At 29.5% G+C, this 24,251-nt stretch overlaps 2 protein-coding genes and 1 long non-coding RNA gene across 5 annotated transcripts; 1 reads left to right on the forward strand and 2 right to left on the reverse strand.

Moving 5' to 3' along the window:
- Nucleotides 1-14,518: 14,518 nt before the first annotated feature.
- On the reverse strand, nt 14,519-15,519 carry LOC122632311. Its single transcript, XR_006327850.1, has 2 exons — nt 15,318-15,519; nt 14,519-15,219 (listed from the first exon to the last, which is right to left on the reverse strand). It is a non-coding gene; the product is annotated as an uncharacterized LOC122632311 (long non-coding RNA).
- A 750-nt stretch (nt 15,520-16,269) lies between these two features.
- On the forward strand, nt 16,270-20,142 carry LOC122632309 (N-terminal kinase-like protein). Of its 2 annotated transcripts, XM_043818971.1 has the most exons (12): nt 16,270-16,632; nt 16,707-16,853; nt 17,000-17,128; nt 17,214-17,425; nt 17,810-17,900; nt 17,970-18,452; nt 18,514-18,735; nt 18,820-19,072; nt 19,145-19,315; nt 19,429-19,703; nt 19,804-19,912; nt 19,996-20,142. In XM_043818971.1, the coding sequence occupies exons 1-12, from the start codon at nt 16,519-16,521 to the stop codon at nt 20,127-20,129; spliced, it is 2,340 nt and encodes a 779-aa protein (XP_043674906.1). In that variant the 5' UTR covers nt 16,270-16,518; the 3' UTR covers nt 20,130-20,142. The 2 variants fall into 2 exon arrangements, with proteins under 2 accessions (XP_043674906.1, XP_043674907.1); XM_043818972.1 differs by lacking the exon at nt 16,270-16,632 and having other exon boundaries at nt 16,714-16,853; nt 17,004-17,128.
- Nucleotides 20,143-20,241: 99 nt separating this feature from the next.
- On the reverse strand, nt 20,242-23,151 carry LOC122632310 (probable glucosamine 6-phosphate N-acetyltransferase). 2 transcript variants are annotated; one of them, XM_043818974.1, is made up of 6 exons: nt 22,794-23,151; nt 22,382-22,642; nt 22,031-22,151; nt 21,864-21,926; nt 21,658-21,785; nt 20,242-21,570 (listed from the first exon to the last, which is right to left on the reverse strand). In XM_043818974.1, exons 2-6 carry the CDS (start codon nt 22,394-22,396, stop codon nt 21,328-21,330), a joined length of 570 nt encoding a protein of 189 aa, XP_043674909.1. In that variant the 5' UTR covers nt 22,397-22,642; nt 22,794-23,151; the 3' UTR covers nt 20,242-21,327. The 2 variants fall into 2 exon arrangements, with proteins under 2 accessions (XP_043674909.1, XP_043674908.1); XM_043818973.1 differs by having other exon boundaries at nt 22,382-22,645.
- Between the last annotated feature and the right edge of the window lie 1,100 nt (nt 23,152-24,251).

A 24,251-nucleotide genomic window follows, 5' to 3' on the forward strand; every position in this document is an offset into this window, starting at 1 on the left:
ATTATTTAAAAATTAGAAACAATATGATAATACCATTCATTTATAATCTATCTGAAAGTAGACAGTATAATCATCGTACAACAATTTTCTCTTTTACAAAGGAAGGCGAAAATATCAATAAAATACAATTGAACGAATTTGAAAGTTCACAATCAGAATATTCAGTATACTCTGAAGTCAATCTTTGTAGTATTTGTAAGCGTCAAATATATAACATTAATAGATATTTCAAAAAATATAGGTATAGCAGATAATAAAACAAAACTAGTAAGTATATTAATACAAATATATATTATCATTAACAACAGTAAAAATATGTTTTATATCATTTTAACTTTACTTTTAACTAACATTAAAGCAAGAAGCCATCATAGGTATCTCATTTTTAAAATGGGTATTGATAAAATTATCCTATAGGAATAATTTATTGATAATTATTAAATAATATGAATAATTAATTATTAATATAAAAGTTTGTTCGTATTCAATTTAAAAAAATAATATTCCTAATATTTTTTTTTGAACCCAAATAAAATTTTGTTTAGTTGATCTTTCTGGAATCTTGGGATCTTCATTTTATTGATCTTCAGGAAGCTTAGATTATTGAAATTGTGGAACTATTAGCTAAATATAGTCTAAATGACTAAAGAAGTGAAAGATGGAGAAAAAGTCTATCTATTATGTGTATTATTGATTTAAGAATTTTCGAACTATTTAACATAGCCTAAAATTATTGCATTTTGAATTGTATTATATATTGAATTGTTGAGCAATGCTTTATGAACGAAAGTGGGATGATTCTAGGTGCTAAGGTAATGAATGATACTATTATTATTTCTTTCTGTTGCAATATTCTCTGAACTTGTATGTTCTGCTGATCATATTTTTTACTTTTTCACCATACTTTGTTAATATTTTTCTATTGCTTGGTATTAATATATCTATAATATAAATGATTTGTTACTCTTTTTCTTATAGACTAATGTTTGTTTTGTTATGCATTCGTTTGTTTTATATATCCCATTATGGTTTGTAGTTTTTATTTTCAATTATTGTCGCTAATGTATATTTGTAGCACGAGGTTGATTTTTTCCTGTAATTGTATGTCTACTTGTAATATTCATTGCTGTTGTTATATAACATATTTTTCCTTAGTTGATTATATTTCTTGTACGGAAGGAAAATATTCGAGGAAATAATTCATCTAATTCAAATTGATATTGAATTCTGTAAGCAGAACTCCTAATTGTTACTGGACACATTCACAGATATCGGATAGTGGAATGCCTCCTAGATATAGGAAGCAGTTGCGGACCAGGAGCGATAATGCATTGTGCGCTGTGTAGTCCTTTGGGTAAAACATTAACAAAAAATATTGAAATACCCACAGATAGGTACCTTGTGACATGGCAAGTTCTGGCGTCAACAAATAAGCATCGATCACTGAGTAAGGAAATGTTTACCTTTCTGTCAGGAAAAGATCACTTTTTTTATATAAAGCGATTAGAGAATTTTTCAATAGAAAATATATTTTTTATTTTCTACGTTATATGCTTGTTTTAATTTTTAATCGTTTGAGAAAATAGTTGAGAGAATATTCAAGCAAATGTCAATATATTTAATATTACGCTTTGCTTGCTGTATTGAACATGTCGGAATATAAGATATTTGAAAACAAGGAAACTGCGAAATGCAAGCGTGTTGAAAATGTTCGTATAACTCATTCCGATTTCGAGTAATGTTCAGACCCTCGTTCATGTAAAATTATTTTTTTCTAATTTGATTTTCCGACCTATTAATACTTTGCGATAACAAAAAATGAAACGCAAGTTATAAATATGTAAAACTAGCTGTATTGAATTAAAATTATAAAGTGTACATTTATTTACGTATAAAAATATAATAAATGTAAAACATATGTAGGTAATATAAATCGTATTATTAGATATCAAGACATTATATATACTTATAAAGTATATGTCAGTAATGTTTAATGTTTATTGAATATATACAATGGAATGTACTATGTAAAGAATGAAAATCCATTTTTTAATATCTGTTTGTCGAATAAGTTTGTTTGATCATATCGATATGTATCAGCACCTATCATTGTCATGTTTTATCGACGCATTTTGTCTTGCGTTTTAATCGGGATTATTTATCACCTATGTTACTCAGTATAAAAAATAAACTATTTAGAAAAGTGACTCAACAATGAAAACTACTGCTCAAACTCCATTCAGTGGATTTTTAATTATAACCGATCATACAGAACAGACGCTTTGTATTTACACACACACGTATATTTACATATATAAATATATATAAAAAATTTATATATATATATATATATATATATATATATAATACATTTTCTCTGTATACGTACACGCGCGCGTGCACGCACGCACACACATTAGTTCAGAAGTCTTTCTTTTCATAAAATGTACAAAAAATGTGACTGGAACTTAGAAGCAACAAATTTTTTAAATCAGAAAGTGGAGTCAACTTTACGGCAAGTGTGTTAATAAAATATAATGTTCCCAAGGAAAATATGAAAAGAAAATAAGAATGAACAAGACATATCTAAAGAGTACTTAAACGGCGAATGTAGAATGTTCAAAAAATACATTGACGTTTTAACTTGAATTCAAAAACAGACTTTGCCTTCCAACATACTATTGTATTACTTGGTCTAGAGATATACGGGCTTGGTTCCGGTTGGTTTTATGAATTTTCGGTATTACTAGAACTAATTCAAAAATTTTAGACCAGTCCGGCCCAATTCGTCCAAAATTCGATTCCTCTTAGACAAATTAATTAATTCCAGACAAGTTCGGGAAAATTCAACCAAGTTCGTATGTTTTCGGGTGGTTTTATGTATTATCTATTGTACCCGATCTAATTAAAAAATTTTCGTATTTGTTTGGCAAAATTCGACTATAATTCGGTTAAAATTCGGGTCCTTCCATGCAAATTTATTAACACCACAATAGCTCAGGTAAATTTGGCTAAGTGAGATTTTCCAAGTGTTTCTACACGATCTAATTAAAAAATATCGAACAGGATTAATTATTCTGACAAAATTTAGCTACTTCCAGACAAATTCATTAATTCTGGACAAATTCGGATAAATTTGGTAAAGTTCGTCTGTTTCCGAGTCAATTCATTTATGGGAGTACTCGAAGTAATTTAAAAATTTCTAACAGGTCCGACCCGATTCGGCCAAAATTCTGAATTTTGGGCAACTTTATTAACTCAGGACAAGTACTGGTAAATTCAACTAAGTTTAAATGTTTCCGAGTGGTTCTATGCATTTTCACGTATACACGATCTAATTTAAAAATGTCGGACAGATCAGACCCATTTCGGTCAAAATTCTGTAGCTTCTTTAACTTAGGACACAATTCCTAGTAAATTCGGCTAAGTTCGAATGTTTACGTTTGGTTCTATGAATTTTCATATTTACGCAATCTAATTAAAAAATTTCTAACGGATCCGATTCAATTCGGCCAAAAATCGCATGTTTCCAGGCAAATTTATTAATTCTGGTCAAGATTGGGTAAATTCTGCTACGTTCGAGTGTTTCAAGGTGGTTCAATACATTTACGCGAGTACCCGAAATAATTAAAAAATTCCAAACAGATTCCACCCAATTCGGACAAAATTTAGCAGCTTCTAGGCAAATTTACAAGATCCTGTAAATTCGTCTAAATTCAAATTTCTCCGAGTGATTCTATGTATTTTCATCTATTTTAAATCTTCTACTTAAAAATTTTCGAACAGGTCCGGTTCAATTCTGGCAAAACATGGCTGCTTCCAGACAAATTTATTAATTCTACACAAGTTTGGATAATCTTGGCTATGTATCGGGTGGCTCTATTCGTTTACGGGATTACCCAAAATAATTTTAAAATTTCTAAGAGGTCCGATACAATTTAGCTAAAATTCGATAGTTACCAGGCAACTTTTATAAGTCAGGATAGGTTCTTCTAAATTCAGCTAAGTTCAAGAGTCTCCGTATGGTTCTATTCATTTACATGCCTACGCTATCTAATTTAAAAATTTCGGACATGTAGACTCACTTCTGCCAAAATACTGTAGTTTTCAGGCAACTTTTCAACTCAGCACAAGTCTTGGTAAATTCGACTAAGTTCGAATGTCTCCAAGTATTTCAATCCATTTTCATGTTTATGCAATCGAATTAAAAAATTTCGAACATTCAGACTCATTTCAACAAAAATCCTGTACCTTGTAAGCAATTTTTTTAACTCAGAGGTAAATCCTGCTAAATTAGGCTAAATTCGAGTGTCTCCAAGTGTTTCTATGCATTTTCGCGATTACGAGACTTAATCTAAAAATTTAGAACAGGTGCGGCTCAATTCGGACATAATTTGGCTGCTTCCAGGAAAATGTATTAAATATGAACAAAATCCTGTAAATTTAGCTAAGTTAGAATGTCTCCGAGTAGTTATGTTCATTTTCAGGTTTACGCGTTATAATTTCATAATTTCAGACAGTTCCGGTTTAATCTAGACAAAATTTTGCTGTTTACACACAAATTTATTAAATCCGGACAAAATCCTGTATATTCGGCAATATTCGAGCATCTCCGAGTAGTCTATTCATTTTCATGTTTACGCGATCTAATTTAAATATACAAACACGTCAGACTCATTTCTACAAAAATTTTGTAGCTTCCCGACAACTTTATTAACTTAGAACAAGTCCAGCGAAATTCGATTAAATTCGAGTATCTCCGAATTGTTTTATGAGTTTTCACGTTTGCGCGACAATTTACAAATTATAAATAGGTTTAACTCTATTCGGCGAAAATTCGTGTTCTTCCAAACAAATTTATTAATTTTGGATAAGTTCGTATAAATTCAGCTAAATTCGAATATCTCCTAGTGGATCTATGCATTTTCATATGTACACGATCTAATTTAAAAGTTTCGGGCAGAACTAATTCGGCAAAATTTCATGTGCTTCCAGGCAAATTTATTAAATTCGAACGAGATCGCGTAAATTTGGTTAAATTCGGATGTCTCCGAGTGTTCTAGTGTTTCTATACATTTGCATGTTTACGGGATTTATTTTAAAAATTACAAAGAGGTCCGGCTCAATTTGGACAAAATTTGACTACTTGCACGCAAATTTATAAAATCCGGACAAGATATTGTAAATTCGGCTAAGTTGGAGTGTCTCTGAGAGATTCTACGCATTTTCATCTTTACGCGATCTAATTTAAAAGTTTCGGACAAGTTTGACTCAGTTCCGCAAAAATTCAAATGCATCCAGGAAAAATTATTAATTCTGGACAAGTTCGCATAAATTTGGCAAAGTTCAGATGCTTCCAGGTGATTCTATACATTTACGGAAGTATCCGACATAATTAAAAAATTTCGGATAGGTTCAGATCAATTCAGACAATATTCGGATGCTTCTAGATAAATTTATTAATTCTTGATATGTTCGGATAAAATCAGGTAATTCCGGGTATTTCCGGATGGCCCTACGCAATTACAGAACTACCCAAAATAATTAAAAAATTTTTGACACGTCCGACTTAATTCGGAAAAAATTCTGAATTCCAGGCAACTTTATTAACTCCAGACAAGTCCTAGTAAATTCGGCCAAGTTCAAATATCTCCGAATAGTTCTATGCATTTTCATATTTACGCGATCTAATTTAAAATTTCCGAGACAAATCCGACTCATTTCGGTTCAAATTCACATTCTCCCAGGAAAATTTATTAATATCGTCCAAATATAGATAAATCCGGCAAGGTTTGGATGTTTCCGGGTGGTTTTATTTATTTATTATATATTATGACTAGTCTGGGTAAATTCGGCTAAGTTCGGGTGTTTCTGAGTGATTTTATACATATTCGGCTGTACCTGATCTAATTTAAAAATTTCGGACAGGTTCTTTTCAAGTCGACCCAAAATTTGACTGCTTCGAGGCAAATAAATTAATTCCGTACAAGTTCGTGTAAATTCGGCTATGCTCGCGTGTTTCCGGATGGATGTAGACATTTTCGTTTATACCCGATCTAATTTAATAATTTTGAACAGGTCCAGTTCAAGTCGTTCAAAATTCGCGTTCTTTCAGGTAAATTTATTAATTCTCAATGATTTTATGCATTTTCAGGTGTATCTGATCCAATATGAACAATTTCGGACAAGTTCTAATAAATTCAGCTAAATTCGAATGTATTCGGGCTAATTTATTAATTTCGGGCAAATTCGTAAAATTCGTGGAAAATTTGGCCGAATTCGGCTTCATTCAAACAAATTCAAGAAAATTCAGTCAAATTCAAGAAAATTTGCACATATTTGGGTAAATTCGTGCATATTCGAGTAAATTCAGCAATAATCGGAAAAATTTGAGTAGGTTCGGATAAATTCGGTCATTTTTTGATACATAAAAAATTCGTATATATTCGTACCGATTCGAGCAAATTCGGGTAAATTGGAGTAAATTCGGACATATTCGGTTAAATTCGTGTTAATTCGGGTAAATTTAAACAAATACGTTTAAATTCGTATCAAACCGAGTAAATTCGTACATATTCTGGTAAATATAGTTAAATTCTAGTGAATACGTGTGTATTCTCGACATTTCGTGAAAATTCTGGAATATTCATACAAATTCAGATAAAATCGCGTAATTTCGGATAATATCGTGTAAAATTGGCAAAATTCAGGTACATTTAGACAAATCCGAGTAAGTTCGTGTAGTCAGTATCGAGTTTATTCAGGCAAGTTTGCATAAATTTGGCAATCTTCAGATAAATTCAGGTTAATTCGGAGAAATTCTAGTAACTCGCGCATATGGCCAAATTCAAAATAATTCGTGTAAAGTCGGACAAATTCGTATAAATTCCAGTCAATTTGATTAATTTCTGTAAAAATCAGGAAAATTCGTAGAAATTTTAGAAATTCGGTCAAATTTGTGTGCATTCGAACAAATTCAGGAAAATTCGGCAAAATTCTGGTAAATTTGGACAGATTCAGCAAAATTGGGGAATATAGTGGTTTAATTTGGGTATATCAGCGCAAATTCGAACATGTCAGCGCAAATTCCGATATGTTTGGGCTAATTGGGGTAAATTCAAGTAAATAGGGTCAAAAACTATTAAATTCGTGAGTATTGGGGTAATTTCGTGAAAATCCGTATATATTCGTACAAATTTGGGCAAAATATGAGTGAATTCATGCAAATTTGGTCAATTTTGAGATAATTCGTGTAAATTCGGGAAGTTTGACTAAATTCTAGAAAATTCGCAAATGCAGGAAAATATAGATAAATTTGTACATATTCTGGCAAATATAATAAAATTCTAGTAAATTCGTGGGTATTCCAGAAATTTCGTGAAAAGTTGGTACAAATGTGGTAAATTCGAAAAAATTAAGACAATATCACATAAATTCAAGAAAATTCGGGTACGTTCAGACAAATTTAGATGAATTCAAGTAAATTCACATAAATTAGAACCAATGCGGGATTATTCGTAGAAATTCGGAAAATTCGATAATGTTTTGGTAAATTCGAGCAAATGCGGGAATATTCGGCTTAATCCGAACAAAATTAGGTATATTCGCACAAACTAGATTAAATTCGGTAAAATCCTGTAATTTCAGTCAGATTTGGTAAAATTCGGGTAAATTCCGTCAAATTCGTGTAATTTCGATTAAATTGAGGTAAATTCAAGTAAATTCAGATAAATTTTAGTCAATTTGGTGTAAATTGGGTTAAATTTATTCAAATTTCAGAAAGTACAACAAATACGGATAAATTCGGATAAATTAGGGTAATTAAGGTCAAATGCGAATTGCGATAAAATTTATGCATTTTGGGATAAGTCGGATAAATTCAAGTAAATTCAGGCAAATTCGAACAAATGTAAACGATTTCGGATAAATTCAGTTAAATTTAAGCAATTTCAAGTAAATTCGAGTAATTTCGAAATAAATTCAGTTAAATTCAGACAAATTCGGTAAAAATCGGGCAAATTAAAATAATTTCTGATGTTCAGGTATAGTCAGGTAAATTCGGTTAATTTCAAGCAATTTCGAATATATTAGAATAAATGCAGACAAGTAAATTCGAATAAATTCTGGTATATTCGGCTAATTCTAAGCAAATTTAATTAGTGTCGATTAAATTCGATATATTCGTATAAATTCGGGTAAATTCGGAAAATTTCGAGTGTAATCGGATCAATTCGTGTTATTTCGAGAGAATTCGCATAAATTCTGATAAGACCAGGTAAATCCGGGCAAATTTATATAATTTCGACTAAATTCGGATAAATTCTGGCAAATATCAACAATTTCGGGTAGGTTCGAGTAAATTCATGTAAATTCAAATAATTCCGAGCAAATTGAAGCAGTGTTTGTTAAATTTCATTTATATTTGGAAAAATACAGGTAAATTCGGCCAATTTTTCTTAAATCCGAAAAAATTCGAGTAAATTCGGGTAAATTTAACCAATTTCAGATAAATTCACGTAAATTCATATAAATCGGGTAAATTCAGATAATATCTGGTAAATTCAGATAAATTTGGGGAAATCCGATAATATATAACCAAATTCGAGCAAATTTCGACAAACTCTAATATATTCAAACCCATTCGAAAAATTATTGCGTAATTAAGGATTATCTAAACGAATTTGGCCAAATTCGTTTAAATCCGAGCAAATCTATCAAATCCAGTCTAATTTGGAAAAATCAGGAAAAATCAAGATGACCTGATAAATCAGTGCAAATTTGATAAAATCTGGTCATATCCAATCAATTTGATGAAAACTGGGTATGTCCATGTAAATCCGGGAAACGCAAGTAAATTCGGGTAAATCCAAGCAAATTCGGACAAATTCGAATAATTCTGAGTAAATCCGGACGAACTTGGTGAAATCTAGTCATATGCTATTCTGAGAAAAGTCGAAGAAATTTGTCAAAATCCGATCATATCCAGGTAATTCTAACGAATTTGGCAAAACCTGGGCATTTCCAGGCAATTCCAGGAAACCTCTGAAATTTCAGACAAATCCAGGCAAATCTAGACAAATCCTAAAATTACCGACAAGTAGCAATTCAACGTCATACGCACGTCTAAACGGCCATTCGAGCACAAATCCAGCCTGGCACTGGCTCTGTTTCGATTAGACTGTCATGAATATCTGTGTTTTTCTTATGCTCAGATAAAACTGTCCACTTTTTATTATTATAAAATAATTAGATTTAATAAAATCTTTTATTTTTTCTTCTTTTCTTTTATTTTATTTTTAAATAAGAAACAGTTTAATATTTTTTTAAAGTACGATATCATTCAGCGACGAGGACAAAAAACCGATGAACCGAAGCTATCGGTCGGTAAGAGTCGGCAATAAAAAACCTATTAATACGCTAGCAATCGGTAAGCGTTGGCGACAAAAGGCCGATTACAGGCTAGTGATCGCTAAAGTGCTAACATATCCGGGCAAATTCTCATAAACTTGAGCAAATCTGAGCAAATTCGGGTAAATCTATACAAGTCCGTGTAAATTTCCATGGCAAATCCAAGTAAATTTAGTGAAAATTGGGCAGCATGTGGGCATATCGAACAAATCCGACTAACTCCGGACAAATTAAGCCAAATCCAGGTAAATTCAGACAAATCACAGCAATTCCAAATTTGATGAAATCTGGACATATCGAGACAATTTGGAAAAATCCTGTAAAATCAGAGCAGATACAGGCAAAATTGGACAAATCCAGTTGTTTGAGACTACTATACTGAAATCACTACAATCAGAACTATTATAATTAGTACTGCTACAATAAGATATAATCAAAACTAGTATAATTAGTACTGCAATAATTAATATTATAATAATTAGTATTTTTGCAACCCAAACAAACAGAAACAAGTTTAATTTTTTTACGATTCTTCCCCTCCCCCCTCTAACTGTCTCCTCATCCGCACTTTTATAACTCCCGTTACGACAGCAGCACAATGATCGTTGTGAAAATAGTCGTAAATTGTCGTCCAGAATGACGTACCGCGCGAAAAGTTTTATTGTTAATACTTCTCCGAGCACGTATTGAAGCTGCAATGAAGAAATAGATACCTTCGTGTGATAAGCATATACGTATGTATATATGGTAGATACGATCCGCGTACTCATGAAAAACGACTCGACAGAAATGATAATATAATAATAATAATATAAAAATGACAATCTTAAAAAAAAATGATATTAAAATGTACAATATATTCCGTGATAAAAAAAAAAAAGAAAAAAGAAAAAACAGAAAAATTATGAAAAAAAATACAAGAAAAGAAACGTCAAACTATGTGCATTGCATCATTGCACAAATTGCGAAAACCAACATTTTTTATTTTTTTATCTTTATTTTTTTTCAATTGAAAGTTAAATACATTCTATACGTTTATAAGCGTGGTAAAAAATTTTGTATAAATTTCTGTTTAGTCCTAAAGAATTAGATGATCCTGTTTCATGTAAATATATTAAATGGATAATAACTAAGAAAAGAATAATAAATGATAAAATAAAATGAAAAAAATAAAATCGATTTAAGATTAATGAGTCAATTGCAAATCCTCCTCAGATTCATTCAACTAAATTGAATCGAACATAAAGAATAATAGATAATAAATTTGTAGTTACGATTAGAATATTTGGCCTCGAGAAAAACATATCCAAGGAATGCAGTTATTATACTTAAAAGAAAAATTACAACAATAATTCATGTATTACATTAAAAGATTGATAATAAATTCCTCGTAGAATATAAACAAATAAAAAAAAACTAAAGCTTTATTTCTATGTAAAATATATGTAATTCATATATAATTTATATCTTGTATGATTTGAATAACTTTATGAAAAGCTATTTTGATAGATGAGCAATAATGTACAGATGAAAAAATTCTAAAGATTAATTGCATAATTAAAGAATGACCAAAAAATGAAACAATATTTCATCAATATTTAATATTTACAGGAGTTGGTAAATAAAAAGAATTTAAAGCAATTTTAGTTAAAGGATTTTTATAAATAAATATTTTTTTCATTAAACATATTTATTTTTTATTTTTTAATTATACGTAAAGGTTTAATATTAATTGAACAAATTTTAAACAGTTTATTATTAAATTGGAAACAGTTTATTTTTAGATTTCGACGAGTAAAGATCGAAGCAATTTCTTTTCAAACGGGTAAGCTAAAATTAGTCATACTTTCGATTATTTTAGAATTATTTAAAAAATTTGAAACATGCACGGAATACAACAAACTAATATTTAAACAATAACACATTTATTTATAAATTTCATAGATCGAAATATGCGTTAAATATAAAATAGAATTAAATAAATATTTAAGTAAAATTAAAATTTGAACGCGTGGCCGTTACTTGTTTAGATTAACAGAAATTCATTTTTTACTAACTTTGACTGTTATTGAAAGAGTTTTCCTTTGGATTTTAATAAGTAAAGGTCGATGAAGTATCTTTCCAAACGAGTAAGCTTAAATAAATCATATTTTTGGTTATTTTAGAATTGTTTAAATAATGTAAAATGTTGCCGGAATATACTATTTCACATTAGAAATTTGTAACTAATAGTTTTTCTGTTTCAGAATGTCATTGCAATCGCACGTGAAGCAATGATGTAGTCGAGTGTTTCTATCACTAAAACAGAAAATCGCTTACTACCGCTTACTACATAGAAGCGTTCGTTCGCGTTTCGCGATATAAACAAGTGAACTTACACCGATTATGTGCAATACAGTCGTTAGAGTCAGTATTTATTCGCAAAGTTTATTATCTTTTTAACAATCGTACAGATTGTATTTATAAAAGAGAGTAGAGTCTCTTTAGTGGTCGCCCGTTAAAAAATAACTATCGCGTATAATTTATCCTTAAAAAGCATCTTAATTTACAACGATGTCAATTTACCTCATTATCAAACATTTACGAATCATTCACCCTCAATTTCAACCTAAATCACGATTGAGTATATGCTGCGAAAAGATATCTCAATAAGATAGTAATTAGTTTCTATTCAAAGAAATAAGGTTTGTTAGAGTTGCATATTTTTCTTCCATATCTTTGAATCTGGAATCGGATTTCGTTATTACATTTTTTGAATGACGACCAGTTAAATTAGAACACAAAACGAAGAAGATGATATGCCGAAGAAATCCCCACAAACTGTGGCTGAAGAGAACAATTATTAAGCTATTGAGTTATTTTCGTAGATTCACTAGAACCTTTCGAGAATAACTCTTAGTCAACTTTTAATTTTATCATGTTGTCATTCAAAATGCTCTTATGATGATGGGTGTAGTTAGATTAATCGAGATTAGAAAAATTGAAATGACGTAACATTCTATCTCCGGTCCCAATTTGCCACGCGTACACGAATAAAAATACTTTATATTTTATGTATTTTTATTATTAAAATCATAACATAAATTTTCCACTTGTTCTCTTTTCTAAAGTAGAATTAAATGCATAATTTTATTTTAATAAAATCAAGTTCTATATAAAAGTAACAGCTATGAAAAGTATTAGATATGGTAATTATAGATACCACTGTAAGTGCACACAAAGCTGAACCAAGCACACCAGAAAATTTTTTTTCGATGTAACTATCTTCAAGATGCACCTCTTTGTTATCAGTCTCCTTTCTTAAGTTTTAAACGAGATGTGTTACACAGATGATGATTTATTTTTTTCTATTTTTTTCCTTGCATCTCTGCAATGATAACAAAAATTATTAGTTTTCTTTTGCTCATTTCTTTTTTTTGTTTTTTTTTTACTTTTACAAAGAAAAAAATGAATCCATTTATCATTCAAATTTGATTTTAAATTAGATAGGATACTCCCATTGATTGGTAGACTACAGGATGTACTTAATAGAAACGATCTTTCGTATATCCAGAAATAAATAAACTATCTCTATTTATTGAAAAACAGTTATATAATAGTTTAAACAATTATACTAGATTAATTATTCTAGTTCTAATATTCTCAGGTAGGCGCTTGGACCTTTGTGGACCTTTGAGCGGGTCTCTCCTTTTTCTCTCCTTTGCTCCTTCTCTTTGTCTCCTTCTTTTTCTCTTTTTCTCTTCTATACGGACAGGATAAGACACACACAGCACGGAACTGGTACTACCATGGATTACAATTTATTGTTCTAAATTTCAAATAAAAGATCGGTAAAAGAATGGTGTATCAAGCTATCAATGTGTGATGGTTCTACTATCTGTAAGCGAGGATTGATCCTCTCCCAGTTAGCATTAGAACCTGAATTCTCGATAAGTTCATCCCAATATCGCAGATAATATTAGAGTGCCGTCATTCTAAACTCACACACGCATCAGCGAAATATAGGTGCAAATGTTCGAAGGCGCAATTAGAAATCCTATCGTGGACTTCGTTTTATTACTCGAAATTCGGAAGCACGACTGGTCGTATTTAATAGTGATGATTGTAGTTCCGATATTGCGACATTCCATACCATAAGCGGAGACTAACTCTCCTCCAGTTAGCTTTGGAACCTAAATTCTTGATAAATGGCGTCAACTCGATATCGCAAATTTTACAGTAGAATCACCGTTAGCTCATTAGTTTCATAATCCAAATGTGCTATGTTAATTTCTTTAATGATACACTTTTCGCGATATATGCCTATTTTGGCGCATAAATGTTTCTTATATTTTGGAATGCTTTAGGAAATTTAGGAAATGCTTTATAATAATGATTAGGAAAATGAAGCAGAAGCTATCTGTTGAGGCTCACACAAACTGTACTATCTACTATTAGTTATTTTTTCGAAGGATTACTATATGTTTCTCCTGGTAGCTTTATTATATAATATTTAACTATCTTAATATTTTGTTTATCAATAGTAATAGTAATAATTCATATATGTATGTATATTTTTTTAATGTCTATGAGGGGTGTATATATATAATATAGATAATAGATAATAGATAATAGATAGTAGATAGTAGATGGTAGATGGTAAATAGTAAATGATAGATGGAAGATCGTAGATGGTAGATGGCAGATGGTAAATTAATTTATTAATTTAAAGAGCAATAATAACTGGTTATATCATAGTACGGGCAGAACAAAAATCCATGTATTGTTACTACATACTGTTTCTCACAAACCTAAAAAAAAAACTAAGCATATTCACACTGAATCTTAAATATAACTACCATTGATAATATTATTCTCAAATTTATTTATAATAGTTTGAAAATCTACAACAAATTTGAAATATTCTAAGTAAAATATAACAGCAACGAATTAGCTAAAGAAATTAAAAAATTAAAAACACCATCCCCAAATAATACTCTATATTAAACTTTCTTTCACTACCAACAATACTTGAAACAATTACATGACTTAGTCAGAAATATGAGATAATTAGATGTTATCATCCTTAAATAATATATGAATCGGTAATACATTGTAAGAAATATGTTGACTATAATATCGTTTTATTATTTACTTTGTGAATTAGTTATAAATTAAGATTACATAAGTTACTTTGTCAAATCATATAATCCTATACTAACATTTACTATGATTATTATAATTCTGATATTATTAATTCAGAAAAAGTACTTTATACTATGATCCAAATCTAAATCTTTAATAATTTTAAAAAACTTATCACAAAATTTCCAAAACCATATCAATCCTACTACCACTTATTGATCCAAATTTGAATTACCAAGACAAATTGTTATATCCAAAAGAACCAATAAACAATAGATGAAACAATCAGCTCTATCAATGTTTGATGAAACATCGTTTGATCTTTACAAATTCACAATGTTTTGTTTTAAAAGAGGGTATCATGCCTATTCTTTCAATTCCTATCTCCTCTAACTTTTTATTTTTTTCACAAAGGCTATATCTATAATAAAACTCTATTTCTTTTTTGATTTGTATATATTTTCCATTATTTGGACTCGCTCTCTTTTTTTCAACTCCTTGTTTTCATCCTCTATTTTCGATTTTTCGTTTCTTCCTAATTGAACGATCTTTGAGTTAAAATAAGATATATAAACTGATCGATTTTTACGAAAGGACGTCAGGAAGAACTATTCTCTCAAATTATATGGAAAGGAATAAAATAAAGTCTCAAACCAATTCTTAGTCTTCAATATTTCCATACAAAACCTATGGCCACGAAAGAATCGTCATATATAGTTTGAAGTTGTCTTTACTTATTCAGATTTGAAACGATTTAATTAAATTCACATTTAATCAATAGTTACCTCATGTGGCTTCTCTTTCGATGTCGATTTACAATTTTCTAGAAACCACGATTTTTTTCCTACCATATCGGGATCTTATGCGTAAACTGAATGCTTATTCATAAAGAAAATTAACCGCTGGTAATCGGTAACTTCACTTTGTTAAAATAAAATAAAAGGAACTCGCTGTTAAACGTCATATCGCTCTATGTCGAAATCTAGATAGAAGTGTAAAAGATAAGGATTTATAATTCCCTAGTATCTAAAAGGCAACGTTGTGTTGCATTACTGGAGTTTTACTTTTCCAATTCTGGTGAATTAGTTACTATGTTCACCACATAAGAAAGAGTAGCGGTGTTTAAATTAATCAATATATATAAATTTTGGTCTCATCAGTGATCAATGCAAATAGAGCATCTATGACAGGAAACCATTGTGCAGGCATTTATGTCATGCCAGTACGGTCAAGTTAACTGATCACTAATTACATTGATTACATTTTCACGAATCTTTCGAGGTCTTTTTATTTTATTGTCATTTTATTACGTAGAGACATGATTGGGATAGATGTTGGAACATCAGCTTGTTGAGCACCTGTTTGCGTGTCGGCGAGCATTCCGACTGACGTTATTCTCTTTTTGTAAATTCGTGCACATTACATCGAGATCAATAGAACTATAGAGTTGATTCTAATTCTAATTGAAAAAGATAACACTCCAACTTTCTCTTAACAAAATGATGAACATATTTGATATTAATACAAGTTTAATAAAATGAAGCATATAACTAGATAAACAAATAACAATTCAAGAAAGAGACAAAAACTTAAACGTTTCCCGCGTTATCAGGATCCGCAGCACGAAAATTACTGGAACAGGATTGGCTGAACGAAATCGCACACTGATTGGTAACTGGTATCATAAGACGACTGTACACAGATCACCAACCTTTGTTATTATGCGCATATTTCTAGCGTCACTACAATAGTGACCAGTGACCCAACCCTGGGGATGAGCAATCTGTCTAAAGAATTGTATTATAAATATCGATATATTTCATCAATTCATTTAGTAATTCAAGTAGATAAGGGAAACGTCAAAAATTTGTCATTAATTGAGTTTAATTCGATCTAATTAAAATCTTTTATATGTAATTTTAATTTCTTTATAAAGTGTCGAAGAATCATTTTGATTTATAATGAAATGAAAAATTAAATGTTAAAATGTGGTCTTTTTTTGCGAGAGACCCTACAAAGGATTTTCCATATGAGATTGGAGAACCTGTTCCAGGTTTAGAAAATAAAAGTATTTGGACATTACATAAAGCTAAAAGAAAGGTAATAAGAGAAGTTATAATCTATTATGATCATATTCAAATCATTGGATAAAGAAATTCTTAATTCATTGTAAGGGTTCTACTGTGGGAGAAGATGTATCCGTATTTGTATTTGAAGTCAAAAATGGTGGAGAACATTTCTTGGACATTGCACGTACAGCAGTCAAAAGACTTAAAACACTCAGACATCCAAGTATACTTGCGTATATTGATAGTCTTGAGGTATTAACATGCTGAGATATTTGTACAAATTATTTTCTATTTATAATGGGCAAACTTAAGTATTTATATAGTAGGAATATTAAAATATTATAAGAATGCCTAAATCTTCTATATATATAATAATTAAAGTAATAATTTTGTTTTAGACAGATAAAATGGTTTATTTAGTGACTGAAAGAGTAGAACCATTGCAGAATCGTCTTTCATGCAAATTAGATTCTGAAGATACTATCAAGATAGATTTGTATTTTTCTTGGGGGATATTTCAAGTTACAGTATGTATGAAGTTTTGTTTTTTCCAAGTCATTTATAACATTTTAATTTATATCTTCTAATTATAGCAATTTGTTTTGATGATAGAGAGCATTGAATTTCTTAAATAACGATGGTAATTTACGACACAACAATGTCAATTTGTGGACTGTATTTGTAAATGAGGAAAGTGGTGAATGGAAACTTGGAGGAGTTGAATACATGACTGCTGTGGATACAATATATACAAAATTGCCTTCAAATTTTGAAGTATATCAACCACCAGAAATTAAAGAAAATGCGAAGCCAGCTACTAAATGGTAAAAATTATTGTGGAATATTAAAAAATAGAATAAATATTTCGATTTTAATGCAAGTAATAAATAATTATATATTTATGTTAAAATAATTATTTATTTTATAATGTTAAAATATTAATAGAACTTGAAAATATTAATCATATATATCAATTTTTTTTAATTTTAAGGTTATTTTATCTTTTTAATGGTAAAATTTAATAAATTGCATTAAATGCATTAACTTCATGTTTTTCTATAATTGGAAAATCTTTGATATTTATTTTTTCGTATCAATTTGCATATAATGAGTATTTAAATTCATATATTTTACAATATCAGTACTTTCTATATCTAAACATTTAGGTTTAATGTTAACACTGAAACTCATGAATGAATAAAAAATAGCTCAGTTGACATGTGGGGACTTGGCTGCCTGATCTGGGAAACATTTAATGGGCCACTTAGTATCCTTACTCAACTTAAAAATATTAGTGAAGTATGTATATTTTTATTTACTCTAATATATTAAGCAGTATTAAGAAATCTATGTTTTTTGTTTTATAAGATACCGAAACAGTTAGCAGTAGTATATCAGGAACTAACAGGCGACAATGCAGAAGGAAGACCAAATCCTGCAGATGTGATAGCTCGCTGTCGTAGCAATGGGGGATTTTTCAAAAACAATCTTGTTGATGCACTTTTATTTTTAGAAGAAATTCAGATGAAAGAAAAAGGAGAAAAGGGACGTTTCTTTTCACAACTTGCTGGTCAATTAGATTTATTTCCAAAAGGTGTTGGAAGATTTAAGATTTTACCACAATTATTAGCTGCTTTTGAGTTTGGAGATGCTGGGAGTGCAGTATTGCCTCCTTTATTACAATTAGGTAATCAGTTACCCGATGCTGAATATCAACGTCGTGTAGTACCTTGTGTTGTGAAATTATTTGCATCCAATGTACGAGCAACTAGACTACGATTATTGCAGCAATTAGATAGATATATAGATCATCTTCAACCAGCAACTGTAAATGAAGCTATTTTCCCGCAGGTATATACTTATCATACTTGCCTAATCTGTCATAAAATTAGATATATCTTTTTTCTGATAGGTAGCACGAGGCTTTTTAGATATGAATCCGGCAATTAGAGAACAAACTATAAAATCCGTTCTGCATTTAGCTCCTAAGTTAGATTATAATAATCTTAATGTTGAAACATTAAGATATTTTGCAAAACTTCAATCAAAGGATGAAATGGGTGGTATTCGTACAAATACAACTGTTTGTCTTGGAAAAATTGCTCAACATCTCCATCCACAGATAAGACAAAAGGTAAAATGTTTATATTAAATACAAAGAGTATGTAATTAATTAATAATACCTAAATTCTTACATTACATTTAAATATATGTACAGGTCTTAATAGGCGCATTTATAAGAGGTACACGTGATTCATTTCCTCCTGCTAGAACTGCAAGTATACTAGCTTTAGCAGCAACACAACAATACTTCTTATTGCAAGAAGTAGCAAATCGGATTTTACCTGCTTTATGTCCACTTACTACAGATGTTGATAAGGAAGTGAGAGATAATGCATTTCGAACTATACGTGGATTCTTATCTAAACTTGAAAGGGTTTCAGAAGATCCTGGACTTCGCGAATCAATGGGTAAATATACTTTTAATACAATTCTCTTTTAATATATTGTTATATAAATGTAACATTTTTGCATTACTATAGAGGCTGATGTAAATACTGCTACACCTAGTTTGAGCAATGCTGCAGCAACATGGGCTGGATGGGCTGTAGCTGCAGTTACTGCAAAATTTTATCGTAGTCAATCGGATACACCAAAATCATCAAACTCTCACAATACGTCTAGAATTTTATTGAATAAACCTGCTTCTCTAGGTTTGTTTTTAACTCGATATATTCCTATAATATAAGTTTAATATAATTATTCATATTCAATATAGGTCCAATATAATTATATATTCAATATTCTGAATTCTATTAAATTGCAGAACAAGCCAGCAGTTCACAAAGTAGTGCAAGTACAACTGCTACAACAAGTAGTGCAACAAGTATGACATCTCTTGATCATGATCATGAACATGATATTCCTAACACTACGAACACAAATTCTGACTGTGATTGGGACTGTTGGGATGCTGATAATTGGGGCGACATGGAGCAACAACCTTCAACATCTGTTCCATCTAATTCAGCTACTAATATTTCAATATCTTCTCATTCCCCCAAAGCCCATGATCAATGGACAAGTCTCGAAGAAGAACCGGTTTGTATAGCATGATATTTCTAAATGATTAATACAATATAAATAATACATATCATTAATTAATATTAATGATTTCATATGCGAATGGTGTTATTTTTAGGAAGAAGAAGCAATACAAGGAATAGAGGATAAAAATGAAATTGTTGAAGTAGGTTGGGAAGATTCTGAATTTCAACCACTTGAAGATGTACAACCTATAGAACAGATAGGTAATCTCAATACTTTTCTGTTTTCGAAGATTCTGTTTCAATATAATTATATTAAATAATAATAATTATATTACAATTTACAGGTATACTTAGTGGAAACAATAAATTTGAAGAGGCTAAAAGAAAAAGAGACGAACGGAAATTAGCTAGGCAAAGACAAATGGAAGCAAAGAGAGCTATAAAATTAAGAACTAATACAATTAATAAAAAACTTTAATTGAAATATCAAATTCTCCAGAAAGTGATACTTAATTATACCTTAAATAACTTAAATCAATAATACTTTTTATATAAAAAGTTTTATTTAAACTAAAAGAAGATCAAAGAGATCAATTTATATTATTTATTAAATTACATCTATGACTTGTATGTGATTTGTGTGGACATACACTTACTGCACTTGCGTATCTAATAGTCTCTAACTATATCTATAATTATTTTCAATAGTAACTTTACCAAAGTATTCCATAGCTTCAGGAAATTTCTGAATCAATGAAATTTTCACGTGGAAACGATAAAAGAAACTTCATATAAATGTATATCCTATTTGACCTTGTTTTCCTGTTATATCGAGTTTCTTTGATATACTCTATCCGTTTACCTTGACAAAAGGTGTAAAAATGGCCCCTCCTTGCATCTGAATACAAATTTGGAGACATTTTACTACTGATTATTTTAACCTCTTCGTTTCTTCAGATATCCAGGTTTTAAAATTTTCTAAAAACTTTATTCAATTCTCTAACGAAGTATTTCAGCACTGTCAATGGGTGATCTGTACATGACAGATTTCAAATAATCTAACAAGTAATAATCCATTGGTTCAACGCCAGATATTGAGTTGTATTCGTAAATAGGTAGGTGAAATTAGTAGTTAAACTACTTCCATCTTTCAATAGAATTATTCCAATATAAAATTCGCTATAAGTCGAAAACAAAGTCAAATAGAACATATGTTTATATGAACTTTTTTTATTGTTTTTATATGCAGAATCGACTGCTAAAGTAATTTCCCAAAGCTTCGTAACATCGTGTGTGTGTGTGTGTATGTATGGACTTTGCTTAATATATTAGATATATAACCAATATACTCTTTTTAAGTCATATAAAATTCATGAAAATATAGTATAATAATCGAATCATTTTTTTGGATTTAGTATTTATATTCGATATACTATAAACATATCCAACTGTTATGTGTATGTTGTATTTATTAATATTTTAATATACCATATATCTTTCTATTACATAAAAACTTAATTCCATAGATACGATATAATAATAAAATTACAATTTATATGATTCGTAGATTTTCATTTATAACAGTTTAATATTTATATGATAAATACGATAATTAACAAAAGATCAAAATATTAACATTTTATTTAAAATAAAACGATAATAATTAAGTACTTTATTCACAAATGAGATTGCTCAGTAGTACTTTCATTTGAGAATCTCATATTAAGATTATTCGCATTATTCGGTTCTCTTTTAAAACCTAAACTTTCATAGAATGGTATGAGATTATCTCGGCAATCCAAAGATATTTTATAACAGTGTAAATAACGGGCCAGTTGCAAAATAACATTAACAAGTAATTTACCCAAATGTTTACCTCTATAATTATTATTCACAACCACATCTTCCAAACGTCCACGCTACAAAAAATATTTTGTATACATACAAACTTATGATGATTGTACCTATATACATAATACAATAGTCAATCAAAAGATAATACATACCAATGCACAGTTATGAATAAATTTTTGCTCTGATATCAAAGTTGCACTTCCAATTACCTTAGTACTATGTGTATCTTCTATAACAATGATATAATAAATCCCGGCATTTTTCATACTTTGGAACTTGCCTATAAAAAATTTATATTAAAATCAATTTGTCATACAAGATGTTTTTTGAAAACTATTTTTTTATTAATATCACTTACTTAGAAATTGTTCTTTATTTACTTTTCCTACTTCTGTTAATTGTGCCAAAAGTTCTAAAAATCCTATAAATTTAATAAATTGAGTAAAAAATTTCATGTATATATTTATATCTTTTTTATTATTATATCTACAGTATTAAAGATCTATCTATATAAAACTAACATACCTTTGTCATAATCAGTAGATCTAAGAGGTCGTAACAGCAAACCTTCAACATGTGGTAATGTTAATCGTTCCAATATATTTTTATTGAATAATTCAATTTCTGTTCCTGTATGATGGACATCCTAAACCATATTTACACATATTATACATACTAGTAAAACAGACCGTTATTAAAAAGATCGAAAATTTAATTGTTTATGTTGCCATAACGATTACAAAAAGAAATATTTTCATTTTACTCATCTTTGAAAAGAAAAGTTTTATAAAATTAGTAATTGTTTACAAGCTTAAAAATAATATGAAACGACAATAAATAATAATTTATTTAAAAAATTAAAAAACCAAGTATAACCTGTTGTAAATTCATTTTTAATTGCAATTGTGAAGAAACAAATGTGTTGTAACCTATTTTAATTCGTTAAAGAAAACTTCAACTTGTGGCAGTCGTTGATAATTTTAATCTCGCTTCGGAATATAATGTCAAAAAAATTCTTTGTCGTGGCATTCCAGCAACGACACTCTCACACAATTGCCCGCGGCTATCTCTATTTTTTATCGTATTTTTAAATACATTTCCCTCAAGATATTCTGTTCCGTTAGCTAGTATTTTTACCTACTAGAACACAACAAAAACATTACATCACGAATATTCGTTTGCCATTTCTCTTTTTTTAAATTGTTTAGATTACATTATAATAAAATCAATACAAAGATTATTTAACCGAATACTTTATTCATTCGAATTTTTCTATACATATGCTTACATATTCTTATTTCTAATAGCCTTTTCTGTGACAGTATCATTAATAAGTGTAAATTTAAATTACATATATTTTTCAATTCACTTATAATACTATTAGATGTAATTATTTCAAAATAACTGTAATATGTAGTAATACTTTTGCTATATACTGTATGATAAATTTGACGCTTAATAAATAATAACTTTCAATAATGCGTCATCATATATTAAGATTCAATTATTCTATTCAACTATTATATTGTGGAATAATTGTTTAAAAAAATAGGCATTATGAAATACATATTTCGCATTGAACACATGCACATTCATTATATAAATAAAACGTCGCAACAAATTTCATGTTTCTTTTGTACATTTGAAGGGTAATGGGATATAGATTGGAGGAGGATCTACCTTCTCTCTCTCTCTCTCTCTCTCTATCAAAGATTTTACTTTATTTAAATCAAAAATTTTTTAATATATTATATAATTTACTGTTATTATAAAATAATAATTTTTGATTGAAATTATAAAATTTTTATTTATCATTTTCATAATCAAGGATACTATGATTATTAATTTTACAATAAAAAATAATGGACTAATCATTTAATTACAAGTTATTATATCATAAGCAAATGATATGGTTTTTCTAACTTATAGTTTTATTCAACGGATTCCAATAGATATTAAAATTGATACATATTTCTACATTATCAGAGGTATATATAAGAGCCCCTTTCAACCTAGTATTTTGTAACGTCCCTATGCATTTAACTAGTGTTACGTTTCACGAAGCACGGGCCATGGGAAAATAAATTCCCTTCGAGGAGTTCCTGCGACATGAGATCATGTGCCTTTTTGACCTTGCTGTGTGCACTTAAGACACAGAATTGGCACCTAACGATATGTCACACGGCGTACACAAGCCAATCAAATGACATCTACCTTTACTTTCGATGAATACTGAGGTTTACCTCTGTTTCGGTGATTACAATTGGCTGACGGGGACTCAACGTTGGAATCCACTTTTTTTATTGATAGATTGAATATATTTACCGCCGGATAGGCCGATTCTCTTGTCTTGGTTCGATTGGCTCGGTTCCAGAGAGAGTAGAATTGATTGGCGGTGAAGTCGCACAAAAGAATTTATCGATTGTGCCGTGGAGAATAAATTTCTCGATCGCATTTAAGCGATTTGAAAATAAAGGTGGAATTGAGATTCGTCTCGATAAGAATTAGAAGAGTGAGTCGCTTCCGTAGAGACAACCTGGATTACTGACTTAGACTGTTTTATAATGCTCAATTTATTTAAAATAATAATAATAGTTATAACTGAACAAGAATAATGATCGGTTCAAGACAATAGTCATAACTGAGAATCGAATAATAATCGTAATAAAGACTGAGTCGAATAAATCGTACATCGGAACAATAACTAAGCAATAACTTGAGCAATAATCGTAGTAATTAGTATAGC

This window comes from Vespula pensylvanica, chromosome 10 (assembly GCF_014466175.1).
Source record: "Vespula pensylvanica isolate Volc-1 chromosome 10, ASM1446617v1, whole genome shotgun sequence".
NCBI lineage: Eukaryota > Metazoa > Arthropoda > Insecta > Hymenoptera > Vespidae > Vespula > Vespula pensylvanica.